The following is a 17,462-nucleotide window of genomic DNA, read 5'->3' as shown; positions in this document are numbered from 1 at the left end:
TCTAGGGATGAAGCAGAGGAGGCCTGAAGGCCATGCTGCCCCCACGATGGTGCAGCTTTTCCTAATGCCATCGACTCAGCTGACCCCGGCGTGTGGTCCAGTCCTATCCTGCTGAGGGTGAGTAGGAAGCTCATACGTGCATCAGGACGTGGGCGTGATGGAGATTTGTGGGTCATCAACTCCAAGCCCCACTTAAAAAAAAAAATTACACGTGAAAGCAATGCATGATGTTAGGTTTGTGTTTTCTAAATCTCAAGTTACAGAGGACAAATGGTGCTCTTCCTTCTCTGTTAGGAAATGGTGAAGTCATAGTGGGCATTTTCCTCTTCTGACTCGGTGGGGTATCCATGTAATGAGGTTTATTGAACTCTGAGACTGAGAGTGTGTGTTGTGGCCATGGCCTAGAACTGTGGGGAGCGGCAGCTCTGGGGTGGCCTGTGTCCGCACTCTGACCGGTATGCACAGTTGTCTGTTGTCCCGTTTTGATCCTCACAGTCAGGGGGCGCCTGGGTGACTTAGTCGGTTGAGCGTCTGACTCTTGATTTCAGCTCAGGTCATGATCTCAGGGTGGTGAGATTGAGCCCCGTGTCAGGCTCCATGCTCAATGCAGAGTCTGCTTGTCCCTCTCCCTCTTCTTCTCCCCCTCCCCTCACCCCCCAATAAATAAATAAAATCTTTAAAAAAAAAAAAAAAGCTCTCACAGTCAGGACTTTCAAAAAAATCTAGTCCTTTACCAATTGGGAATTTTTTTTTAAAGATTTTATTTATTTACTTATTTTTTTGAGAGAGAGAGAGAGAGTGGAGAGAGAGCACGAGCAGGGGGGAGGGGCAGAGGGAGAAGCAGAGTCCCCCGCTGAGCAGGGGTCCAATGTGGGCCTCGATCCCAGCACCCCGGGATCATGAGCTGAGCTGAAGGCAGACACTTAACCGACTGAACCACCCCGGCGCCCACCAGTTGGGAAGTTTTGGAGACTGTCACTTGCAAATTACTAAGGCAGGTCTTCAGTGAGGTCACCCGGTGACCAGCTGCTTTGTCATCATAACTTGAAACAGGCCAGACAACACACACACACCCCAGATTGGAGGGAGAAAATTCGCGTAATGCACACATGGCTTCGTGTGTTCTTGTGTTTTTCCTAAAGCAAATACAGTGTTATATGGAACAGTCTTGATTAAATACAAAGCTTATTGTAATAACAACTACACACACCTCAGATTTCACATGGATGGAAAAATTCGGAAGTTCTTGGGAACTGTGAGCGAGCAGGTGAAAGCAGTGAGGGCAGCTTGCCTCCTGGTTCTGCCTCCCTCTGTTTCCTACTCTCCATGTTTGCATGGCGCCTCCGGTACCACTGAGCTGGATGCCCTCCTTCCTTCTGGTCAGGTGACTCGAAGGCAGCTCGAGGTTGCCGCGTGGTGGGATGGCTGGGCGGCACGGCGTTAGGCGGTAAAGCACGACTCGGAGCGCTCCAGAACCTTTGTTCTCACTCGCCCCCTTCCCTTGGCAGGTGTCCTTAACCCTTGGCTGGGTAGTTTTTCTGAAACAGATGTTTTGGCTAGTTTTGTGCTGGACACAGAGTGCTTTAGGAACATGGATGTTGAATTGTGTTAAAGGGGACACGTGTAGTGATTGCATGTCGAATATACTGCTGGGAATACATATTTTTTTAAAAGGCACTGGGCAAAGTAGATGTCTGTGATGTCAAACTTGGAAATTTTATGGAGAGGTGCTGTTGTTATTGTTCGTGGACTGATTTTATTTTGTGCCAAACCGGTTGTCACTGAGCTCTGTGAGAGCAGGAACTCCTGTGTTTACCGTGTGCTTGGTGTCCTGGCCATGGAAGCAGCTTTTCCCCAAATGTTTGTTGGATGCATGAGTGAGTGAGTCAGCTGGTGTTAGCTTCTGGCTGTTGGTGGTAGGAACACAACAGGAGAGAACACGGTGCCAGCTCACTGGTTAGATTAAATGAATTCTGAGGGGCGCCTGGGTGGCTCAGTCGATCATCTGCCTTCGGCTCAGGTCATGATCCCAGGGTCCTGGGATCGAGTCCAGGCATCGGGTTTCTTGCTCAGCAGGGAGTCTGCTTCTCCCTCTGCCTGCCGCTCCCCCTGCTTGTGCTCTCTCTCTCTGTCAATGGATAAATAAAATCTTAAAAAAAAAATAAGTGAATTCTGAGTGAGGGATGTTCTTCAAACAAAGGTCTGTAGGCCCTTTCTGGCTCATGTGGTACTTTTCATTACGGGGGAGCAGCCTGGTATTTCAGAAGAAAGCTGTCATCGGTGGCCTCCGGCCACTGATATTTTCTGGATTGGTTGAAGGCCTAGTACTGTGGTGGAGAACTTTCATGGGCTTTGGAGTGGAAGACCTGTGTTTGAAATGCATTTCAGTCACTCTCTAGCTGTGTGGGCTTGGTGCTGGTTGCTTAATTTCTCATTTGTAAAATGAGGGTGGTAATGTTTACTCTGCAGAGTTGTGGTGTCAAAGCTCCTAGCTCAAACTGGCCATAAGTAGGTGCTCAATGTCTGGTATCCCTTGTTCATGTTACTTTATATGTTGATCATTACAGGCTCGCACAGTATGATCTTTCTCAGTGTTGGAGTGGGGGGAAGGAAGGCAGGCCAACGGGAAAAGCCGTGCAAACTTGAGCGTAATCTTGGTTCTGCCTTGTGTGCTCTCACTAAGTTTATATTTCTAGCATAAGCTAGTAGGATCTCTAGGAAGGCTTGCTGTGGCCAGAGAGAATGCCATCAAAGAGAAGTTTGTCTTCTCTTTTCCTTTTGCTGGTGAATGTGAACCCCCCTACCCCCCCACCCCCCACTTTATGAACCCTACTCATGTCTGTGCCTTTGAATCCCCAGGTCTCCTGGCTTTGGGTTGTCACTGGTTGCCGAGACCACCAATGGCACCTTCCTCAGTGCTGAACTGGCCTCCAACCCCCAGGGCCAGGGAGCAGCAGTGCTTCCGGAGGACCTCGGCAGGAACTGTGCCAAGCTGCTGCTCGAAGAGATCTATAGGGTATGTCCTCTGTCTCTGCAGGTCTGGGAGCAAAGCCATCATTGTCTCTCATTTTTATTCCTTAGTGACTTTTTTCCCTTCCAAGGGCTTAAGCCAAGGAGTTAACTTGTTCCTACCCATTCAGCGGTTTAGCATTAACTACTTGAATGGATTAAGTAAGCTAGTCGGTGACAGAGATCCAGCCCCACTGGTTTGGGAAACAGGGCAGGTAAGTTTAATGGGGAAAGGAAGGAACTAGAACAGAGTCATACAAAAGAGAGAGGGTTAAAAAATGAAGCCGGTTTGGTGGTGATTGGCCAGGTGAAGAGCACACACTGCCCATCTCTCAGCTCCTCGAGTCCCTGCTGTAGGGGAGCAGGGGCTCGCTGTTCTCAGCTCCTTCAAGAGAAGCCGGAGATCTGGATTTGTATGTGACAACTCAGATGGAAAATCGTATCGATGGCTAGGTTTTGCAGCGTGCTGTGGCACAGAATGCTGTCTGGGGAAGGCAGTCCTGCGTCGGCGCACAGTAGGGGCTTGGAAAGATCAGAATGCGGCAAAAGACAGGACTTCACCAGTTGCCATTTTGCTTCTGCAGCTCTGCTGTGGGACAGCTCAGACCTGCCTGGACCAGCCTGTCCTTCCAGTTGCCAGAGTATTCTCTGCGTGCACGTGCACACACACTTACTGTGTCCTAAAGGCAGTTGAGCTGACCTAAAAGAAGCAAGGAAGAAATTGGAAGGGAAGGAAGAATGACAGCAGGAGAAAATAAGATGAAGCTGCCTGGAAATATTCTTTAAGATCCCATAAGTTTGGTTAGATGAGAGTCACAAATGCAGCTCCACGGTTTCTGTTTTTCTGCACTGTCTTTCACCTTGGTTCCAAATCTGGAAGCTGAAACTTCGCCCTTGAAATGCAGAGTCCAGTTCAGGCTTTGAGGGATGTTCACTTCTCTGCTGTGTAGGCGAGGCCCCACGTTCTTGAACTGAGCACCGATGAGAACTGTACTCTGGGTGGTTTGCTACTAGATGGTGTACGGTGTTTGTCAACTGTCTTTTCTGTCTAGCTCAAGAGCCTTTCATCTCTGTATTTGTGTATTTATTCTCAGTTACTAGACCTCTCTGTGGGTCCTTCCTGGAGTCTCCCAGGGAAAGCAACAAAAATCACATGTGAGCCCAGCGAAATAAAACCAGTAGGGCAGGTACACTGGTGATTTTTTTTTTCATTCACATCTTCCTTTTGCCACTGTCACTGATAACTGTGGTAAGGTGATGGCTGGGTCATGGGATCCCTATACAGGCCGCATTAAGGAAAACAGCTTATAAACAGTCTACTCCCCTGATCCAAGTCAGCATTCTTGAAAATGTTATTGGTCACAAGGTGGAACAAGTAAGAATGAACTGTTTCATACTTAATTAGGATTTCCAGGTCCTAAATGGCTTTATTTCATGTCCACCTAATTAAGATAAAGACAGAGAGCCTGTAAGTATGTCTTCAGTGAAGTGTCTCTGTCCTTGTATGTCCCTGTACTCACCGTTCAGCTGGGAAGTAGTGGAGGAAGGAAGCACCGTGTCAGATGAAATCCTCCAAAAAGAGTGTGGTCAGGGTCTGGCCTCAGCTCTTTTGATGCTAAATCAGCCCAATGGTTGGTGCTAAATTTAGTGATTTTTTTTTTTTTTATTTCGCTGATTTTTGAAAGACAGGTAGTAACTGGAAGCTGGGAATAATGATCCAGAGCTTGCGCTGCCTGTTACTTAGTTCAGGAAGTCTGTCGTCTAGGATTGTGTGAGGAAAGCCTGTGTGTTTTACGTGCATCCTCCAGCCCCTGTTGACGTGTGCAGGTGTCCCTTCCTGGGTCCTGTGGTGGCTGGCAGGCCCTCTTCCTGACTGTGGGGGATGTTCTGTCTCTTTCCAGCGGACCTGGGGGCATTGGAAGCATCGAGTCACAGAATAGCCCAGTGGGAGCCCATTTTGTATCCCCGTAAATAGTGGATCATAAGCTTCTAGGTAAAAGCACAGCCAGCCCATCAGTCCACAAGAGAGAAGACATACAATCTGGATTTGGTTATTTTATTTTTTCTTTACACTCCAGTTAAGTTCTATTTTATACTATTTTCTTATGCCTGGACCAGGTTTTCTGCCTTTGTTTTTTTTTTTTTTTTTTTTTTTTAAAGATTTTATTTATTTATTTGAGACAGAGAGAATGAGAGAGACAGAGAGCACATGATGGGGGGAGGGTCAGAGGGAGAAGCAGGCTCCCTGCCGAGCAGGGAGCCCGATGCGGGACTCGATCCCGGGACTCCAGGATCATGACCTGAGCCGAAGGCAGTCGCTTAACTAACTGAGCCACCCAGGTGCCCCTCTGCCTTTGTTTTTAATCATTAAGAAAACATCCTTTGTATATACGTCTAGGATCTTTAAGTTTTAAAAGGATGAAAGTGCTTTATGCTTTTATGAATAATTATTTTTAAGATTTTATTTATTCGAGAGTGAGCGTGTGTGTGCAAGCAGGGGGTGAGAGGGGGAGGTGAGGGACAAGCAGACTCCCTGCTGAGCGCAGAGCCCGATGTGGGGGCTCGGCTCGGCTGGGTCTCACGACCCTGAGATCATGACCGGAGCCGAAATCAAGAGTCAGATGCTTAACTGACTGAGCCACCCAGGGGACCCTATGAATCATTTTTTATAGGTGTGTGATGTGACAAGGTTTAAATGAGTAATAAAAATCCATCCCTTTGAGGGTACACTTATTTTTTATCAAAGTTTTCATCCTCTTCTCTGATCCCTCGTTCCATCTGTGTCTCCTCGGTGACTGAGCCCCCTTGATTCTGTGGCAGGCTCCCTGGAACTGCCTTTCTCGCTCATCTTTTGTTGCCCCATCTGCTTCTCCTCCCTCCCACCCACCTCTCGAACATCTCTTCTGTTCAGATCTCACCCTGAGACACTGATCTCATCTTTCCACTCCTGCATTCAGAGACCTTCTCCAGCTTCTCACTTTCCCATGATAAAGTCAAAACCCTTGGCCGGATTAGAAAATCCCTGACTCAGTCTGTCCTTTCCCTTCTCCCGACCGTTTCTCGTCCGTCTGCACAGCGTGCAGCCGCTTTTCAGCTGCTCCTTGCTGGCCCTGGGTCCTGTTTGCCCCATCCTCCTGCTCCGGGGCCACCTCAGGTCCCTGTCCCCAGAGTCTCCCTCTGGTTCCAGCTGGGTGACCGCCCTCCCCTGCCCGCCTTGGCAGCCCCAGTGCCCACAGCCCCCGACGAATGCATAGCACTGGCTCCGCCTGAATTGTCTCTGTTCCTGCTCCTTTCTCATCGCTGCAGTGAGAGCGAAGCCACTCAGTACCAGGACTGCAGCCTGTGCCCTGGGGATGACTCCACTACCCCCTCCGTGGTGTCCCGTGCACACATAACAGTGATCACGCCGAAACGTCGCCCTAGCACCTAACTGGAAACCTAGCGGTGAGGATGGTAGAAGAGCAGCACAGTGATAAGAAGGAGAGATGGAGAACAGTTTAATTTTAGGCAGTTAGGAGAGGGGGCAAGTTCTGTAAGGCAGAGTTAGTGTTGTTGGGCCTCCTCTTCCTCAGGGGTCAGGTTGTCCTTTTTAGATGGAAATATATAAGCTGTAACCCTTCTTGTCCTAAGGTTTGCTAAATGAGATAAACACTGTCCTATAGTATCTCTGGTAGTTTGGGGGGGCAGTGGGTTTTCATCAAGGCTAGCTGTAGCATAAACCCCCTTATATTCTGACTCCATGGTCACAAATGAAGTCCAGCAGCAGAGAACGGGTGGCCGCGCCTGAGCACTGACTTACTCCCTACACTGCACACACTCCGAGAGGACAGGTGCAGCCACGGAAGCAGCAGTGGGGGGCTACCCATTCCGATCACAGTCCGGGAGAGCCGCGCTCAGAGACAGGGTGTCTCACCTTGATGCCTACAAAATACGTAGAGACCGGGGTCATCCTGCTTTCACTGTGTGCACAATGCAAGTTTGAATTGTAAATCAAGTTCTCCCAGGAAGTAGGATGAGAAATAAAGACACTTTGAAGGGCACAGATGTCAACAGCTGTAATGCATGCATTGGCAGATGCAAAATGGCAGGACAGTGGAGAAGTTCAAGAATGAAAGAAGGAAGACAACCAAAGCAGCTGTGTTCTGGTGTGGAGGAGAAGGAAGGGAAAGTGGCGGGGAGTAATGCGTAAGCAAGCAGTGAGGAGGGACGGGCTGAGCGCAGTAGTTCCCCAGTGCTAAGGCACACACAGGGAGAGAGCTGAGAGGCTCCTGGAACAGGCCAGCAGTATCTGAGTGTGACGGAATGTGGGCATAGGTGAGACCCGTGGAAGGTGACTGAATTCACGTCAGATTAGCTCCAGAACAGATCACAAGAGAGGCGGCATTCACATAGCCCTAGGTAATTAACTGTACATTGCCTAGAGCTGATTAGGGGTTTTTGCTTGTATGTCCTGCCTCTTCTTTCCTTACAAAGGCAGGGTTTCATTTTTCACTAGATACAGCTGAGTGTCTATTCATTCGCATAGTCTCCGTGATTACAGTTGTTTTTATTAACAGTTACTTTCACTCCCTAAAGTCAGCTGGTGTAAGGGTTACTCCTCAAAGACCTGCCCTCTATTTTATTACTGCTTGCACTTTGTAGTCTCCTCTTCCGTGGTTCTGATCCTCTGGGTGTCTGCAGTTTTCCTTCCCTCTGTTTTGTTGGTTTTCCATTTTCTGGTTGGCACAACGATTAATCTTTAAGGTGTTTGTGTTTACAGGGTGGATGTGTGGACTCGACCAACCAGAGCCTGGCTCTGTTGCTCATGACCCTTGGACAGCAGGATGTTTCCAAAGTCCTGCTCGGACCGCTGTCTCCCTACACGTGAGTCCTTGCCCTTCAGCCTTACCGCGCTGGCCGGTTTAGTCTTCCAATGGCCCAGAACGACACAGGTGGTGTGTGCCACACAGCTCGTCTCTGTGAAGCCCGGCTTGTGCTGATGCATAGAGAGCCAGAGCCTGTCATCCTAAACCTGCTGTTTAACAAGGATCCTGCTTTCCATTCTTTCTTGTAGCTTCACCATTCCCATCTGTCGTTCCCAGGTCATCAGAGTTACGTGACAAATACTGGGCCGTTCTCTTGTCTGTGCTTTAGATTTTGTTTCCATTTTGGAGGTAAACTCCCGGTTCTGTTATAGCTTGGATTTTGTTGTTAGTTTTTTAAATCCCCCTCTTCCTTTGCTGTGGCCAAGAGGACTATCTTTTTGTCCAAGACGATAGGGTGTGAGCTGGCTGGAAAGATGAACGAGGAGGCAAAGTTCATAGTCCTGCCGCTGGACTAGTGGGGAAAATAGAGAGGTGAGTTTGAGGCCATGGGTGTCATCCGAAGTTGACCACTGAGGCAAAAAGAGCAAAAAGGCAAAAAGACTTAATGATAAACAAGACTTAAATGATACACAGCAGAGGAGAAGCATTTCCTATTGATAGTAACAGCCGACAACTGTGTGTGTGTGTGTGTGTGTGTGTGCATATCTACTTCATATCGTTACCTGGTCATCTGTGGGTGGGAGCGGGCTGGGTGGGCCTCGTGTGGGCGGAGATACTCAGGTAGATATGAGACTGAACTGTCCTTTTTCGGTTATCATGGTACCGATGCTGTATATCTGAAAGGTACAGTACTGTGATAACTGAAGAATGGTGGTGCCATCACATTGGGAGAGGGGCACGCTCCGCCATGACTGGGGTGACCAGGAGACTGGAGGAGATTCTTATGGAGGCTTTTTTTTTTTTTTGATTGCTGGTGGGAGATTGTTTTGGAACAAGGAGATGCAAGAGAGTACATTCTGTTAACAGAGGGGGAAGACTGATAAGCAGGAGGGTGGTGAGGACCACACTATCTCCCGATAGCTCGTGTAAAGTATTTCACAGCACAGGAAACAGGAAATTGAGTAAATGGCACTCTGACGCCAGGAATCAACAACACCAAGATAGACTTTGTAACACCGGCAATTCGAGAGCGGTTCAGGGCTGGGAGCTCAGCACCCCGAGTGCAGAGATTTGCTTCCCGTGGAGAGTTTGCTGCCAGGGCCGACAGTCTGGGCCCGCCGCGGCCCCCTTCGGCTGGTTAGCAGCGCTCGCGCCTTCCTGACCTCTGCTCTGGGGCAGCCGCAGGCCTGACTGCTCGTGTAGCGTGAGGCTGTGTCTAGAAACGTGTGCGGTCATGGGGCATGGGGTTTGGCAGAACATTATGTGAAAAATGGAATGTATATTTTTATTTTTCCGTCACAGTGGTTTTTTTTTTTCTTCTTTTTTTCTTTTGGAGATTTTTTTTTTAGTTTGGCTCCAGGGCCTTTATAATCTTTTCATGTCAGCAGCCCCTGTGGAGATGGTCAAGATGTGACTGGGCATTTTTAAAAGTCCCTGTGTCCTGTCCTCCTCGACTCACTCCTCACCAAACATTAATTGCGGTCTCCTGTCTTCCAGAGACCTTGCCTAAAATTATAACGTCTCCTGGGAAAACAAAGTGGTCTGCTCTGAATGGAGCTTTAGAGGAGTTGGACACATTGCAAAATTATGTGTTTTGAGACTTGGGTCTGGGCCTTACAGGACATTTGTCCTCTGGATTACGTGCCTCCCAGGGCTTCATGTCAGGGAGGGGACAGCCTACCTTCTTTTTGGTAAACTAGCACAAGGGTGGGGGTTAGGGAATTTATTTTTGGAAGTTGTATCTGATTGGGACCCATTTTCCTCATGGAAGGCTCCAGTGGCCCAAAGTAATGAAGGGGCAAAGGCAGGAAGAACTGTGTGTCCTTGAGGGACCTGATAAGCGAAGTTAACATCGTATTTGTGAACAGTTAAGGTTGAAAAGGGACAAAATCCACAATCAGGAAGATAATACTGGGGGGGAGCAGTTTATCCTAGTCAGATTCAAGAGCTTTTGAGATCAAACTGTCACACTTACTTTTAAGAGCAGATAAAGTCATAAAAATGTGTTTTCTGAAACCTGATTTTTAACGAAAACCAGAAGCAAGGCCCTCCTTGGTTTAAAGAAATGTATTCTGGCACTTTGCACATTTTGATTTTTATAAATAGCTTTTCAAATGTCTGTTTACAGAGCACTGGGATTAAGGAGGATGTTTTTTTCGTGCAGTGTTGCTTTTAAATCCTTTCTGGAAAATAAGGGTCTCAATGTTCTTCCTTCCTTTTCCTTTTCCCTCTGTCTTACTTCAGGAGATTCCTGTTGGTGGTGTTCTGTGTTACTTGAGAAAGTAAGTCTGTATGTGTGAAATTCTTCAGGAAGGCCAGAGAGATTTTTTTTTTCAGTAGAATAGAATAGTATTAAATGGCATGCTAGTATGTGTAGAATCTATTTCTGTTGAATTTATTGAGTTTTAGATGGTTATAGTTGGTGACAGTGGTTCTGCCTTCCCCTCAAAAAGCTTAACTTTAGAATTTAGGGAAGGATATACACTTTATTTAAAGGCAGGGTGAACAGCAAGAAAAATGAATATTCATGAGCATCTTAGCATTTTGGGCAATTGTTCATCACTGGAGGCTGCGGTCTCCAGAGCCTGCTGCATTCTGCATGTGCGCAGGTATCAGACTCCTGCCTACCTGGATTTCAGGTCTGGCTCTGCCCTGGGGCTTGGGAGACCGTGGACCAGGCACTGAGCACCCTGAGCATTTGTCTCATCAGTAGAGACGGTGAATGGTCCTGAAGTCGTGGGTTTGTGGAGATGGAGTGAGGCTTGAACGAGGTCAGGTGCTCAGCCCTTCCAGCCGTGCAGTATGCCTCACAGAGCTCAGTCCATGCCGGAAGCAGGTTTGTGCCTGGGCGTCCCCTCAGCCTGGGAAGTCCAGTCTCTCGGTAAGGTCTCTTTGGACACCAGGAGGCCTAGGAAACTGCTTTGGGTGTTCTCGAGCCTGAAGTCACTGTAAATTGTCTGCTCAGCTATCTCTAAATCGGTATTCATTATGACCAACCTCCTGCAGTCATGTTACTAAACACCACACATGTCTGATTTGCGATTCCAAGAATTCTGTAGGGTAGGTTTATCTAATGAACACTTACAGTGTTTACTGTTGTCTAGATGTTGTTTTAGGTGCTTTAAAATGCGAACTCATGTAGTTTTCATGATGACCCTATGGGGGCGATAAAGGCAGGTAGGTACTCTTCATGCTCCATTTTACAGGTGAAGGGGTTGAGGCTGGAGAGGTGGAATCCTGTCCCCTGGGGGCACACAGGTCAGCCAGTGGGGTTCTGACGGAGACAGTCTCGTCCAGAGTCCCTGCTTCCCTGATGCACTGTGCTCTTGTGTAAGAGCTGGGATTCCATCCACATCGCTGGGCCCCAGGCACCTCCCTGCCTCAGGCAGGGTGCCCTGCTGCATCTTTTCAGAGAGTCCTCATTGTAAAATGATCTCCTTCTATCTTTAGTTAGAAGTCTAAAATAAACCATGCCACTTTGTTTTTTTTCCCCCTCACTTTAATAAATGACCTCTTTCCACTGCGTGTGAAGTGCTTGGGGGGGAGTGAGAGCCCAGCGTCCTTGTTCACACAGACTGATCGGGGCGGTGGGCTCCCCCAGTCTGAAGCACAGCAGTGTGAGACCAAATGAGAGAGCACCCGGCGGTTTGGGCTCAGTGGCTTAGCTGCTCTCTGCAAGCTAGTGCGGCCCGCTCCACCTTACCTCTGCGGAGTGCTGGAGGTCCTGCAAAGCCCCGTCCCTTCTGTTATGCCGTTTGTACCCCAGAAACGTATTTGGCATGTGGGAAAAGCCAGGGACATCCTTACTTTTCAGATGAAAAGAGAGAAGTAGTTAAATTCACTTACAAAGGCGGCAGGGAGCAGAGAGTCAGGCTGGGGGAGATGTGGGGCCTCGGCCGAGCTGGGCTGGGGACTCACCATGAGCATTCATCCTTGGAACAGAGGTCAGCGGGCTTCAGGAAAGCCACTGTTGGGCAGAAAAAGCACCACCCGTGTATTTTTTAAAAGCTGGTGTGTGATGACTATGGGGTCCCACTGAACAGTTGCTCTTCCTGCCCCTGAAACTTTCCCCTCAACTTCCAGAGCAACCCCTTAGGCCTGAGAAGCAGGTAACCATAATAGCGAAGTGACTTGGTGGAACAGAAGGCAGGACCCTCTGTCGGGTTTTGTGTCTGTGGAGTTCCGGGACAGAGGGCTCTCCTGTGATCCTGGCACCCCCCTGGCGTGGTGTTCAAGGGGTGGGGTGGGCCGCCTGGAAAGTCCCGGGCAGTTGGGGTTCAGTGGGCAGGTGCCCATGAGCCCAGTGGCCTTCACCTTTTGACCAACAGTGGTGGTGGGAACAACCCACCCTTTGAAAATACGCAGGAAAAATGATCTCTGTGCTCCAGAAGTCTCTGTAAGTTTGTCAGATGGACTGGAGACTTTCATAGAAAAGTATTTTTCTACAAAAGTATTGTTGTTTTTGGTTTTGTTTTTTCCGAAAATAAATCCTCACTTTTTCCTGAATAACAAGAAAACTCACTACAGGAGCGCCTGGGTGGCTCAGTCGGTTGAGCGTCTGCCTTCGGCTCAGGTCATGATCCCGGGGTCCTGGGATGGAGCCCCGCTGAGCAAGGAGCCCGATGGCTCACCATACAGTTGTCTAAGTCAGGAGTTCAAATCCTTCACACAGGAGTCGTATAGAAAGAATTCCAGTTGTCTAAAATGGTCGGTCTGCAGAGCTGCCCGTTACTCCGTGCAGGTGGTCACCGTGCCCCCCGAGGGGCAGAGTAGCTGTCACTGAGCCACAGCTCCTCTCCCGTGTGGCTCTGTGCTTGTGTCCAAGAGGCGGGAGTCCGCAGTGTGGTGCTGGGGAGAGAGAGGGGCGGGCATCCTGCACCGGGAGGAACAGGCGCAGCCACGCAGAGCTGCGCGTGGGGAAGGGTGCAGGTCAGCGTGGATGTGACTTGTTGAATTCCTTCAGCAGGCAGTTAGGATTTCACATCGTCTGTGGTTATTTCCTCGGCTTCTGGAGACCCAGCTGGAGGGCGGAGGACATTCTGAAACCTCCCCCTAGCCCCTTCAAACAGGCAGCGGGGCTGGCAGAACATCCTGTAGAACGTGGACCCGACTTTGCTTTGGCTAGCCGTTCCAAAGGCTACACACGCCCCGCGGCTGCAAACGTGTGGGCCTGCACACTCAAGCCTGTGTTTCTCCATCCTTCTCCAGGAGCTCGGGGCGCCCGGAGGCCCCTCGGGGGTTCTGCCAGCTGCCGGGGGCGTCTGGGTTTTCCAGCCCAGCCCAGCGATTCCCAGCACAGCTGGCCGGGACGGCGCTGGGAGCCGAGCGCGCCCCAGGCAGCGACAGGACAGGCCGTTTTCTCCCCAGAGCACAGACAAGTGGGTGAGGCGGCTGGCGCTCTGCCTTGCTGCCGGCTGGAAGCGCTGCCCGCAGATGTCGACTGTTTATCTGTGGGTTCGATGTGTTTGTTTTCTCTCCTAGGACGGGGGGGGGACGTGGTGGGGCCCGGACAGAGAGCACGAAACGGAGCATTTCAGTTGGTGAGGAAGACAGGGAAGCCGGCACGGCCGGAGCGGGCTTCCCTTCCCTGCTGAGAATGAGGGCGTCACTTGTCAAACCCCCTCTCCCTTCAGTGCCTCGTGGCTGAGCAGCTGGTCGAGCGCCCGGCAGGGAGAATGGGTTTCAGCGGCAGACTCAGTCTCTGCCCGGGAGGTGCTCTGCCAAAGGGGGCGTGGGCAGTTGCGAGACAGCTCTACAGAGCATTAATTAGACCCCATGAGCAGAGCCAGGAGCGCCGTGGAAACCACACTGCTTGCTGGCCGAGGAAGCTTTCCTAGGAGAGTTGCCAGATGGGATGTTACTTTGAAGATGGAGATGAACAGAGAGCAGAGAAGCGAGGGACTTTTGTGCGAGCGCGCCCCATGCACCAGACCCACTGTGCGGGAGTTACTGTTTCTTCTCTTCGTCCCTGATGTGCTGCTCATGTCAGCCAGACCGGCTGAGGAGTTGTGCCGCCCCCTTTCCTTCCTTTGTAGGTTGAAGGATGGGGGGACAGGAGGGGTGCGCAATTCACCGCAGTAGGCTTTGCGCTCATTCGGGTATATACTGTGTGAGGGTGGGAGCCGGGCCCACCACTTTTGAATTTCACAAATATCGTGTATTTATTCATTTTGAACAGCTGTATTGAGATATAATTCACATACCACACAGTTTACCCTTTTAAAGTGTACGATTCAGGGGCGCCCGGGGGGCTCAGTCAGTTAAGCGTCCGACTCTTGGTTTTGGCTCAGGGTCGTGAGATCGAGCCCCACATCAGGCTCCGCGCTCTGGGGGGGAGTCTGCTCAGGATCGTCTTCCTCTGTCCCTCCCCCCCAGGCATGTGCACTGCACTTGCACTCTCCCTCTCTAAAATAAATAAATAAATCTGTAAAAAAAATAAAGTGTACAATTCAGTGGTTTTTGGTATATTCCCACAGTTGTGTGACCATAACCCCAGTTTCAGAATAACCATAATTTTAGAATGTGTTCACCACTGCACAGAGAAACCCTTTGCCTATTCACGGGTATTCCCTATCCTTCCTGCTCCCCCCAACCCCCAGGCCTGAGCAACCACTAATCTGCTTTCTGCCTCTGTAATTTGCCTGTTCTGGACATTTCATACAAGTAGACTCATATAGTACGTGGTTTTTCGTGACTGGCTTCTTGGACTGAGCACAGTGTTTTCAGAGTTCATCCGTGCTGTGGCGTGGGTCAGTTATCTACTCCTTTTCAAGGCCGAATAGTACTCCACTGTACGGATACCCCGCATTTTGTTTATCCATTCATCAGTTGGTGGGCATTCGGGTTGTTCCTTCTTTCTTGGCTATTATGAATAATGTTATCACAAACATTAGTGTCAAGCTTTTGTGGGGGTGTATGTTTCCTTTCTCTTGTCCTGTACCTAAGAGGGGAATTACTGGATCATATGATAAGTCTTTACTTGAGATTTAACTGCCAGACTATTTTCCACAGGGCCACTCCGTACTAACATTGCAACCGACAGTATTGAGGCACCTAATTGCTTCACATCCTCGCCCAGACATGTGACGTCTCTCTTTTTGATTGTAGCCACTCTGTGGGGTGTGGAATGGGATCTCCTAGTCATTCTGATTTTCGTTTCCCTAATGACTGACGATGTTGAGTGTCTTTTCATGTGCTTATTAGCTATTTGTATGTCTTTGGAGAAATGTCTATTCAGATCCTTTGCCCATCTTGGATTATTTTTTTTTTTTTTTTATTATTGAGTTGTAAGAGTTCTTTATATTCTCAATACCAGACTCTTACCAGATACATGATTTGCAAATACTTCTTTTTCCAACCTGGGAGTTGTCTTTTCACTTTCTTGATAGTGTCTGTTGATGCACAAAAGATTTTAATTTTGATGAAATCCAATTTATCTGTTTTTTTCTTTTATCACTCTGCTTTTGGTGTTGTATTTAAGAAACCGGTGTCCAGCCCAAGATCATGAGGATTTTCTCCTGTGTTTTCTTCTGTGAGTTTCATGTGTTAGCTGTTAAGTTGAGGTCGTTAATCCATTTTGAGTTAATTTTTGTGTATGATGTGAGGAAAGGGCCCAACTTCATCTTTCTGCATGTGGAGCTGTTCCAGCAGCATTTGTTGAAAGATAATTCTTTCCCCATTGAATTATCTTGGTGCCCCTTTTGAAAATCAGTTCACCAGGGGCGCCTGGGTGGCTCAGTCGTTAAGTGTCTGTCTTTGGCTCAGGTCATGATCCTGGGATCCTGGGATCGGGCCCCTCATCGGGCTCCCTGCTCGGCAGGAAGCCTGCTTCTCCCTCTCCCACTCCCCCTGCTTGTGTTCCCTCTCTCGCTGTCTCTCTCCCTGTCAAATAAATAAATAAAATCTTTAAAAAAAAAAGAAAAAATCAATTCACCATAAATGTGTGGGTTTATTTCTTGACTCTCAACTCTTTCCTATTGGTCTTTATGTCTAGAATCAGTATTTTGAAAGCTTCTCAGGTGATTCCATGTGCAGGCAGGGTTAGAACCATCTGGCTAGGGTAGGGAGTTTGGATGGTTCAGTTGGGGGGCAGAAGGATACAAGGTTGCTGGATACTTCATTACTGAGACGCAGACCATCTCTTCTTAACTAAACCAGTGTTCCCAAACTTGCCTGATTAAGAATCACCAGGGAGGGGCGCCTGGGTGGCTCAGTCGGTTAAGCGTCCGCCTTCGGCTCAGGTCATGATCCCAGAGTCCTGGGATCGAGCCCCTCATCGGGCTTTCTCCTCAGCCGGAAGCCTGCTTCTCCCTCTCCCTCTGCCACTCCCCCTGCTTGTGCTCGCTTTCTCTCTGTCAAATAGATAAATAAAATCTTAAAAAAAAAAAAAAAAATCCCCAGGGATCCTTGTTAACAGTAGATTTCTGGCCCCTGTGCACTGAGGAGACATGGCCTGTAAAGGGTGGGGAGGGGCTGTCTTTGTGTTGGCCTATGCTTCCAGGCTCTACCATGTGGACCCTTGCTCCCTACCAGTTGTTAGTTGAATAGAACCTTCAGGAACTTGTGTGTTTAATGAACTTTCCAGGTGAGTCTTATGGTCGGGCCAGCTGGGGAGATGGTGAATCTGCTGGGGCAGACCAGTAGAAGCCTGCTTACCTGTACAATGATCTTTCCATGGAATTGCTGTTCCCAAGGTACTGTTGGGATGAAGCCATCATTCTGTCTTAAAGGAGATGATGAGAAACAGCCCTGTGAAACCCATTGTCACATTTACTGTGAGCTCCTCCTTGGCCATCTTGTTTACTATGGCCTGTCATATACACACAAATATTGTTATACCCATATTTCTTCCCACTCCTTTGCCTCGTTTACTTTATTTAAATTTCCATAGTACTTTTAAGGAGTATTTAACTTGTCTACCCCACTACATTGACAACTTCATGAGAGAAGGGATTTTTGTGTTGACTACAGCGTCCCCAGCACCAAGAACAGTGCTTGGTACCTAGTACACACTCAGTAAATGTGTGTTGAGTGAATGGAAAGGTTATATTGAGGTTGAGGAATGAAGAGAGAGACTTCTCTATTTTGGCATCTGCTTGGTTTTATGTCATGATGCTGTGAGTCATGGGAGTCCATGTTTTTCTCTCTTTGCAAGAGCTGCTCATAGACTAATGCCGAATTTGTGTCCACTCACACTGTGTGGGGCCTGATGACTTATGTGTCATGTACTAACCTCGGACCTTTAAAAAATGTATTTAATTTATCTTGTATTGTGTGCATCTCTATAGGCTGTCCAGATCCGCTTTGGAAGATGGCAGGCTGTTAATAAATACTATTTAATGAACTTTGATTGAGACGTTCTTAATTTTAGATATTCTTGATCTGTGAAAGTAAAGGCTTGGGTTCTAGGTGGGGGAAGGAGAGCTTCTTTTGAAAATAGGATTTCTTTTTCACTCCTCCCTCGTTTTTTGTTTTTTTGTTTTTTCCTTT

At 48.6% G+C, this 17,462-nt stretch overlaps 1 protein-coding gene across 3 annotated transcripts in view; it reads left to right on the top strand.

Annotated features, from left to right (window-relative positions):
* Positions 1–17,462, top strand: part of RCL1 (RNA terminal phosphate cyclase like 1) — a 90,855-nt gene that overhangs the window by 45,154 nt on the left and 28,239 nt on the right. For 2 of the 3 annotated variants that reach the window (XM_045882166.3, XM_045882165.3), the window contains exons 7-8: positions 2,860–3,016; positions 7,769–7,872. In XM_045882166.3, coding sequence (XP_045738122.1) covers positions 2,860–3,016; positions 7,769–7,872 — 261 coding nt within the window. Of the gene's footprint in view, positions 1–2,859; positions 3,017–7,768; positions 7,873–16,557; positions 17,460–17,462 lie in introns of those variants that run through there. The other variant, XM_064578912.1, reaches the window with a different exon arrangement.

This window comes from Mirounga angustirostris, unplaced genomic scaffold (assembly GCF_029215605.1).
Source record: "Mirounga angustirostris isolate CCGP_5_RB_7025 unplaced genomic scaffold, mMirAng1.0.hap1 SCAF_15, whole genome shotgun sequence".
Classification (NCBI taxonomy): domain Eukaryota; kingdom Metazoa; phylum Chordata; class Mammalia; order Carnivora; family Phocidae; genus Mirounga; species Mirounga angustirostris.
The sequence above is the reverse complement of the archived record's forward strand: the minus strand, read 5'-3'. Positions and strand labels throughout refer to the sequence as shown.